The 9,906-nt window shown below is 36.9% G+C and overlaps 1 protein-coding gene across 1 annotated transcript in view; it reads right to left on the minus strand.

Annotated features, from left to right (window-relative positions):
- Positions 1-9,906, minus strand: part of LOC117109867 (probable E3 ubiquitin-protein ligase HERC3) — a 20,535-nt gene that overhangs the window by 7,517 nt on the left and 3,112 nt on the right. The window contains exons 3-17 of the mRNA XM_033252313.1: positions 9,537-9,696; positions 9,047-9,123; positions 8,453-8,674; positions 7,783-8,049; positions 7,336-7,433; positions 6,826-6,932; positions 6,239-6,449; positions 5,811-5,992; positions 4,908-5,007; positions 4,161-4,350; positions 3,671-3,840; positions 2,693-2,794; positions 2,565-2,657; positions 1,772-1,990; positions 263-358 (exon numbers count right to left, since the gene is read on the minus strand). Of these exons, the coding sequence (XP_033108204.1) occupies positions 263-358; positions 1,772-1,990; positions 2,565-2,657; positions 2,693-2,794; positions 3,671-3,840; positions 4,161-4,350; positions 4,908-5,007; positions 5,811-5,992; positions 6,239-6,449; positions 6,826-6,932; positions 7,336-7,433; positions 7,783-8,049; positions 8,453-8,674; positions 9,047-9,123; positions 9,537-9,696 (2,294 nt within the window). The remainder of the gene's footprint in view (positions 1-262; positions 359-1,771; positions 1,991-2,564; positions 2,658-2,692; positions 2,795-3,670; positions 3,841-4,160; positions 4,351-4,907; positions 5,008-5,810; positions 5,993-6,238; positions 6,450-6,825; positions 6,933-7,335; positions 7,434-7,782; positions 8,050-8,452; positions 8,675-9,046; positions 9,124-9,536; positions 9,697-9,906) is intronic.

Below are 9,906 nucleotides of genomic sequence, written 5' to 3' on the forward strand. Positions count from 1 at the left end.
GTAAACTGTAAGTTATGGAACAGAAATGTAAACTATAATATACTAATATACTTTATTGTTTTCATTAATTATTAATACAAATGTAGTTCTTGAAAATAAGATCAGAAATGTTATTATTCATGTAGGCATCTTTGATTAGTTCAAACACTTTTTTCTTGGTTTTTGGCATGTGTCATTCTTAATAAAACTGTGATGTAGAGGTTTAAATAAGATTAAACGCTTTCTGGTAATTCTAAAAATATCAGCTGAGTAAGTACCATACCTGAGGATTGAACCAAATTGCTCGTGATTTGCTAAATTCCTTGAACATCCCAAATTGCGGATCAAGAATTTGTTGAAAAATCAGCAAAAAGAACTCCTGTCAATAAAGAATGATATTTTATGAACATCTAAACATGGATCTGAACGTTTCCAGGACCCAACGGTTAAATTTTTATCTTAGAAACATTTCTTGCATTAGAAATTATACCATATAGACAAAACGTGCACTACAGTTATTAGTTCTAAGTAGATTAGCTGTAACGCATTACTTTCAGAAACGTCTAAAAATAATGTAAAGTCCTTGTAATTGCTGCAAAACAGGGCAGCTCGCACATGCGCAGTAGTACAACCCCATTACTCAAACAATTAAAATGGCTTTCAATTGAAAAAGGCACCTTTGGATGGCCAGAAATGGAATTTTATGACTGTGACAGACGTGTTGTCTTGGCGTGGGCCTATTTTAAAATTTTGTTTTGGTCCGACTGCCCGACAAGCTCTGTCCGGTGGGAGGGGGTTAAGCTCCTTGCCCCGCCCCCCAACCCCAAACACCACTGGCACTGCCACTGATATGACTCCCAGACATTTCCTCTTTGATACTACTAAAACCTAGCACTTGTGCATTAGAGCCATTGTTAAGCTAGAATCTAACTTGTGGGTTGCAGCTAGGAAATCATTTCTGCCAGAAATTTTATGAAAAACTACAAATTGAGTAATTTAAGTGATTTCATAAAAATTATTTTTGCTGGAAAGAGCCTAAATAAAACCTTTCTGTTTAACAATGCTGAATACGCATGATATGTTTTTCCTTATTTCATCTAGGGAAGTTTTTATTAATGATGGATGTACTGTCGTTTGTCGAGTGTCCAGAGCTGGGCCTCACCTGTTCCTTACTTGAGACAGGGTTGTTGTCTTTTGCAGTGCACGGTAGTAGAGACGAGGGCTTATTCTGAGGTGGAAGCTACTGGAGCCCAGCATACTGCCTAACGGAGAGCCTGCGTGCACCCGGATGTTACAGCGACACTGTTTTTTGACATTGGTGGATGTAGCCCTGTTCTGGATACTTAAACCAATAGCGCACATGCTTTTTGGAACTGTTTTTTAGTTTAAGCACTGTAGTTTAAGTCTACATTTTTTACTGCTTGTTTTTCTATTAACCAGCACTCTCAGAACCACCTTTGGGGCAGTGGTGGCGCTATAAGGGAAGTGGGGGCTTGGAGAAGTTACAGCCCCACATCGGAGAGGCATAATTGTCCCCCCATTGGGGAAGTGAGTTGAGTTTCGTCAGGGGATAAAAAAAAAACCTTGCACTGCCTTGTATATTGCTTTCAAACATTTTCTCATTGGCGAGGGGGGTTTTCAAAACCCTCCCCCTGGCATTGGCATATGGCCCTTAGATGGCACAATTGTCCTGCCGGTCGGGGGCGTTGCCATGCTGTCAGGTATATTGTAGCACCGCCAGTGCTTTACCGATGATTTAGAAGATATATCTTGAAAAATAAACAATCCTGACCTTCATAGGACCACCATCATCCACTCCTGGTTCATCTTTGAATTTCACCTGCAAAATTTTCTTAAAGTCTTCATCTGATTGGCTCTTAAGCTGCCTGAGAGTACTTCCTACAATGTCTCCCCTGTTAATGGTCAAAACTACAATTGGGCAAAATTCTGTGTTCATGTAGCCCATGCAAGCTAGCAGAAAACCTTTGCGGAATTCCTCACTTATTGTATTCTGCAAACAAAAGAGCAAACATCTTATTTACCAATCAAGCAATCTTTCTATCAATAATTATGTACAACATTCATAGATTCTAGGCATCTGATTGAATAAGCAGGCAATAACTTTAACCATCACTCTTATGACATAGGTTAGAATGATAGAGATAGTATTTTTTTTTGCCCTGCCGCGATGCACAATCTCTAGCCTGCCACCTATTAGTGTTGCTATATAATTTATGATACACACAAACAGTAAAGGGGACATGACCTCTACAACGCTGAAAGAGATTGGCCTTTTGATCGCCTAGGCCTAGGAAGTAAGCCTAGGCCTATTTAGTGTATATTTTCATTACTTTTGAGGTCTCATATAATCTATGAGTGAGGTATATAAAACAAATATTGACTGCTCTAGATGAACAGTAAAATCTATATCCCGTCGGTGATGTGGCCCTCGGGAAGATCTGATAGGCTACGGTCTCCATCACCGAGAAGCAATAGATATCACCATTCCCCTTACAAGTAGTCACTATTTGTATAATATATTGTATACAGTATCTTATTCTTTACATAAATTGATCTTTTCTTACCACTTTCTCTATCTGGCTATCAAATAGTAAAAGTTGCATCTTCACATCATTCTCCAAAATAAATGGATGTTCAAAGAACTTCATCATCATTCGCTGTGGAAAAATTGAGGAACTAATATAGCACTAACCAATGCACCCGGATGAAATGTCCCTTCCAACACGTATGAGAATAAATTAGCCTCAGGAATGTAGAATGATGTGTATGGAACAATCTCCTTGTCTTCACTGATCTTTGAAATTGTGAAAAAAAAAAAGATGGACATTATGAAGATATTTCTACACACCAAAATTCATTTGACACATATTTATAATGTACATTCTTGGGAATATTTCTAATTTGTATTTTTTTAAATACTGTTTAACAATACAAGTACTGTAGATAGATGATGGAACCACAAGGCAAAAATTTGAAATTGTTTAATGACTACTTGGTGGGCAGCTCATTCAGTATTAATTAAAGCTGAAGATGGTGTTTCTGCAGGGCTCCCAAGCCTCCCGGATTGCCCTAAAGTCGCCAGGAATTTTGGTTCATCTTCCAGTCTCCCGGAAATTTCTCTTGTATTTCTCCTGGATTTTAACAGATTTTTACAATTAGGGCTTTTGCTAAGATAATTTTCCCATTCTTATGCATTAAATAAGATTTATTGAACATTCTAGGCAGCAATATGGTATCAAATCTGCCCAAGACAGTTTGTTTTCATATTGAACAAGGTGATAAATTTGTATACACATGTCCTTGTATATGTGTTTCAGCTAGTAGCTCTGCCTGTCCTGCACGACAAAATCTCCAGGAATTTGACTTTCTCAACTTGGGACCCCTGTGTTTTATGAGCTTGCTGAAACACATCTTATTGTATTTTGCTACATGCAATATTACTCAGGGATATATTTAGTAATACAGTAGGAAAAACATGTATTACTATTTTGAATTTTTATAATGCAGGAGATTTTGCTTACTTGTTGGATTGGAGAGGACTATAATGGTTTCCAGGATACTACCACAACTTGCGAGAGACTTGTAATCCCTGGATACTTGTGTAAATAGGTTTTCAACCTTTAGGTAAGATGTTCTGTATATTGCTAAAATTTCTTTAGCTTTTTCCTACCTTGTAGAGTTTCTTGAGCATATCCAAAGCAATTGTCATTTCCCTTTCATATGAGAAGTTCAAAAACATTAGTTTTTCCCGTTGCTTGGACACCAAATCCACAATCACATTTTTAAAAACAGCTATAAGATGTTCCAGACGATCAGGCGGAAAATTTCCAATCCAGGAATCTACCACAAAAGAGCAATATAATCATTGACATTAATTCATTTGACATCATGCTTTGTATAGTTTTAGTCACAATTCCTATATGTTAATTTGTACCATTCAAATGAATATGCTGTAGCATATTGTTTAAGCCTGGCTAGGCCACAAGTGTTTGTTAGGGAGTTGGATCCAGACCAACTGGGGGCTGGCACGGCCCCGTCTGGTTGTTAATATCTATTCATGCTAATTCATGATTGTTTTTTTAGTTACATCTACATTATTTATGTGCAATGGCAGTACAATATGACAATTCCAAGTATGTAATTGCCAGAAAAGTACCTACCAATCACTTTCGACATCTCAGGTGTAAGACTGCACAATGCTTTAGTGATGCTAACGATGGATTGAAGATACGATTCAGGGAATCCCATTGTGGGAAATTCCAGTAGTAACAAGTAAAGTCTAAGTGCTTCTATACCAGGAGGTGACTTCAATAAAGTTGGACTCAGCTGTTTATGTATTACCTCAGAAATCTGAAAATTGTTAATTTAAATTTTTCATTTCTATATAAAATGAAATTAGTGTAATAATTTTACAATATCAAATAATAATATTTTTCAGGTTTTTAGAAGTATAGTTTAATTGAATATAACTGAGCTGAGCATTTGGCCGAGAGGTTATGTATGTGCTTCCTATACTGAAGACCCCCGGTTCAAATCTGGCCAATGTTGGATTTTAATTTGAGTCGATTGCTCGGCTCCTCGAATTCATTTAATCATTTTATTTTATATATTTGAACCATATTTATAGTGGGCGACTCTTTCAGCAATGCTGATATTACAGAGGCCGAATTACTGAACTCAGAATACAAACATACATAATCAAAATATAATGTTATAATTCAGTGGAACAAAGACAAATATATATGCAAGTAAAATTTTGTAAAGAGAAAAAACAGTGAAGTTTAATTGGAAATTATGTGCAATCTGTCATGGAATTAGGAAACCTTGGGACATTAGTTAAAATCATTAAAATCATTTACACCTGTATCATACACACCTGTATCACATATACCTGTACTACTACTCACCTGTGACAGGATAGTATGCTTGCGGGAGAGTGTTTCAAAGGCTTTCCTTGCTCTGTCGAGATCAAGGCCTGGGTTCTTTTCACTGCAGCAATAATGATCACTGCAACGTAAACCAAACAAAAGTACTGCATATCACAAGTTTGCTATTCAACATATAATTTAAAATGCTGTACATGTATACAAATATTGACTGCTCATAAGGGGAATGCCCCAAGGAGGTGTGAAGACCATAGTCTACTAAGATAGTAGGTTACGGTCTCCATCACCAAAGGGCTACAAGTTCCACTGTTACCCAAAGCCAGAGCAGTCAATACCTCACACATAGATTAAAGTTGAACAGAGTACCTCAAGTAGGCCTAGGTTTACTTCCTCAGCGTCGTAGAGGTTGCGTCCCCTTAAGATCCTTGCATACCATAAATGACATAGCAATGTTATAAGTGGGGCCTGGAGATTACATTGCGACAGGGCAAAAAAGTACTATCGTTTAACGTGATAGTACTTTTTCCCCCAGGAATTTACGAACTATTATTCAAACCTATTTCAAAGGAGTGATGGTTAAGTTATTACCCGCTTTTTAAAAAAACAAACAGACGCCTAGAATTTAAGTATGAAATATTTAACACTTTATATAATAGTTTAGGAGTAATTTTGGTGTAAACATAACAAGAGAACCCTCGAAGTCTAGACTTGTTTTCACGAGTCCTAAATGGTGAATTGGGTAGTATACTGGGAGACTTCCCCTACTGTTTTCTGAAAAAAGTAATGTATTCTATAATGTTTACATAGGTCAAATTGAACATTCGACCAATGACTTAACGATAATGATGATGATAATAACAGTCCACAACAAATTGACATTTAACAAAGAAAGTGTTGTAAATATGTCAATAATATACAGCATACCTTGTAAGGAATGATCTATTCAAGCATGCCGATGATGAGAACAAACGGCTAATGGCTTTCGCAACACCTTTTCGAGAAGCCTGTGAGCGTACGGTTGTGAGCCTTGATATGGACTTCTCATCCAGTTGATAAATCACTCGATCTGAGGTGTATTCCTGTCTAAAACTGCCCTGTATGGTTGGCTAAAAAAGAAATAAATGCATCCGAATAATTACGGCAAAAAAGTATTGCGATTCCCAAAAATTATGGATCTGCCCCTTTCCACGGTACCATGTTGGCCGAAGACTGTTACCGCAGTGTGTGCCCGACTTTACTGCATTGAGGGCAATATATATTTTTTATTCTGTTAATTAAATATTATAATTATACATTTTATAGATTTTATTTAATAGTTCTATAAAGTCTGTCAATTTTTTTATACGACATACCAGTGATTCCGATATGACAAAGTAGCAGGTAAGTCCACCGCAATAAATGTTGTTAACAACAGCACTCTCATTAGCAACTGCAGTATTGCCATAGTATTGCTTTGACAATGATTCGTGGCATGCCTGTAAGGTGAATTTGGGGTCGTCCGATGATTTTGCACCAAATATATAAAGATTTTTGCTGGAGGGTATAAAGGCCAAGGTGTGCAGCCTGAAATGAAGTAAAAAAACAAAAAAACACAAATTGGCAGTGATGTTGGTACTATAGTCTATGCGGGAAAGGAAAATGAGAATGTATAGTGTTTAAATCAACTGAGGTAATATACTGTACAAACAAATCCAAAAGGATACAATGAAGTATAGTGGTGCACATGTGCACTATGGTTTCTACAAAAAGAGGTCCTGTGGCAGTCAGAGGGCATACCATCCTAGACCTGATACATTCTAGTACATTTTTTATCTGAGGGGTTTGCTTGAGGGGGCTTGGCCAAACCATAGAAACCTCTGGTTAAAGCACTTACTTCTGTAATATCCCGATTAGTCTTAGTAGTCCAGTGAATTAAAATTAACAGTGGAATGTTACTTACCTCCCACATATTATCTTTTTGTCTGCTTCTGTTAGTTCTACACATCTTTTTGACCAGCTATCAACAGTATCCTCAGAATTCTTTCCAAAACTAATAACCTTACCATTCTAGAAATTCAGAAAAAATAAGACTATTAGAGTGCTTTCAATTGCACAATAACAGTAGGATATAAAACGTCACATAAAGCCATCTGTACATGCGAGAGCACCAAGTTCTCATTGCGTGGATTCTAGGACTCAATACTCCCAAATCTATAGTATTGTGCAGAGAATGTAAGATGGTCACGCATGAGTGAATCCATTCTAGCATCACATCGCATCGCGAAAATGCTAAAAAATTAAATGACGGTACATAACTGTATTAATAAGGTGACATTTACCACACACCCGAGTATCACATTTTTACAGTTTTTAAGCGGTAGACTGAGCAGTACACTGGAGATAATTGTAAATACATAGGTGCCATTATAGTTTTAATAACCAAATACAGGTAATATATTAACATATTTACCAGTGAAAGAAACACTGAATGGTTCTGTCCAGATGCAATGTAAGAAATTTGCTGGTCTCGCAGAAATTTAATTTCATGTGGAACCGTAGTTACTGAAACTAAAATAAATCAAAGTTTACAAGTCAGTTGTATTTTAATTTTAAGTTCATATCTTTTATATAACATTTGGGTGTGCAATGAACAATTAAAATTCACACCACACAAAGGAATACCAACTTGAGCTGAATGAAAATGTAAATGCCCCTGTACATTCATAATGAGGTTGCTGGAATAAAAATATTATTTTGCGAATTCATAATATTGTGGTCTAAAGGCACAATTTTGGCCCATTAAAAAACAAGAAATCTCTCCCAATAAAATTCACCAGGGATATTATTCCAGGACCCTGAGAGAGGCTCTAGGCACTCCTTGGTATCTGTCAGCAAATTTCTAGAGTAACTTTCTTACCTCCATTTACAATGGATGATTCTTTTCTGGCCTTTTGTCTTGCTGCTGCAGCTGTCTGTGCTGTTTCTCTTCCTACATAAGTATTCCGTTTGGTCGTTCCCTCCTTTACGTACTCTATCTCTGGCATTTCAATAGATGATGCAGGGTAGTCTCTTGCTCGTTTGGTTCCAGAATCTTTCAACAATTCATTCAACATTTGTTGCTGTGTTTGTGTTGATGACTGTTTAGCCCGAGGACCTTTATGTTTTCTTTTCGGCATGACCGCATCTAGAAACAAGATATATACGCCCATAAACCACTATGATGATGAATGGGTAAGGCCAGTTAAGCCTACTGATTAAATTTGTATTGGAGTTGCTATATTCAAGGGAGGATTTTTTTTTGGGGGGGGGGGGCAGCCCGGCCCCCCTCCCCCTTTTGGGAGGTTAAAAAACGAAAAAAGAAAGAAAAAAAAAAAAAGAAAGGAAAAGAAAAAAATGATAGCCCAGAACGCCTGAAATGTTATTTTCGGGCGTCTAGAACACAAAAATTTCGCACCCCCTAGGACAGTGTTGTCTCAATCGGCCCAACTTTCGGCGCCCCCCCCCCAATTTTTGGAGATCTCCTGATCCCTCCCTGATATTTGTTGAAAGTGGTAAAAAAAAGGTGAGAAATGGACAAAAACTATTACCTTTTTCATCATATTTTCCAAGTTGTTCAGATTCATTGTATCCCCAGCCGAAGACAGCACCACTAAACGTCAGAGCGAGGGAGTGATCACCTCCGCAGGATATTTGCTTGATTGGCAGACCAGTCAAGCATGCAATTTCAGTTGGTACAGCAAGGGTGTGCTCAGGTGTATTGAATCCAAGCTGGAAGCTGCTGTTGTCACCCCAAGCAAACAGTTTGCCACCTGTATAAAACTTCTTCAATTACTAGCTTTCCATGTGGAGTAGCATAATTCTAAATATATTTATGCTGAAGAATCATAAACACTTATGGATCTGTATATTGCTTTTATTATTATTATTAATATTACGTCATATACCAAGAGAAAGGCCCAAATTAACTTAAAAGTATGTAGTAAAACACATCTAAAAATTACAAAAAACAAATTTCAGATCATTAAAATCTTTACTGCATCAAAAATGAACCTCACTTCACTTCAAAATTATCACTGTCGCTGCCTCCACTGCCGTCAATGTTATCACTATCAAAATTTGGTTTAAATTTTAAGAAAGATTTAGTTTTTTTTTTAACGAATGATTAATATAACATTAATTACTTTTTGCAAGAGCCAGTGTGTGTCCTGATCCACAGGAGACTTGGACGATGAACTCCTTAGATAGAGAATGTATAACCCTACAAGAAAACAAAATGTATTTTAAATTGTAATAAATGACCTACATGAGAGTAGAGCTGTAGTGAAGTGTTAAATCCTTTGAGATAACACTTTCTTCTTAAAGTAAAAAGAACTCCACTCACTCCCTGAAAGTTATTGTGGCACTTATATTTTTGCGGACTTCAATGCAGTTCAATAGAACATTCTCAATCAATCAAGCACCGAGAAATTGAAATAGAACACAGTATATTGCTAATATCAAGCGCTGTGCTAGCAATAATTCGGTATGGTGCACAGATGTCCAAAGTAGGAAGAAGTCACTTCTGGGAGGTCTGGTTATATTTTGCAAAATAGATTTATATTGTTAGATTAATATTTCAATGTAGGACAGGAAATTTTATATAATTTTTTTTGTATGTCTTATGGTGATTACCTTGGTTTCGGTCTGTCGATGTTCACTGTACCATGACCACACTGACCATGTAAATCTTTACCCCAACTCATTACATGACCTTTATTACTTAAGACCACACTATGTGCATCCCCACAAGCAGCCTGCACAATGAAGAATTTCTCCAGCGAAGAAACAAGCTCTGTATGGAAAAAACAAACTTACAATAATGGTAACCTCATCACACACTGGCATATCTTAACAAAAAACTTTATTTGGTAATTATAGCATTTACCACAGGAAATGTCAAATCTCTTTCTGGTATCCCAGGTTTTGGAATGAATAGCAACCAGATACACAATTTTGAAATCCACTTGTTTGGGGCTAGGTCATCAGTGACGGATTCAAAGGG

The sequence above is a fragment of the Anneissia japonica genome, unplaced genomic scaffold (genome assembly GCF_011630105.1).
Source record: "Anneissia japonica isolate Jap-2015-1 unplaced genomic scaffold, ASM1163010v1 scaffold585_len4108843_cov191, whole genome shotgun sequence".
Classification (NCBI taxonomy): domain Eukaryota; kingdom Metazoa; phylum Echinodermata; class Crinoidea; order Comatulida; family Comatulidae; genus Anneissia; species Anneissia japonica.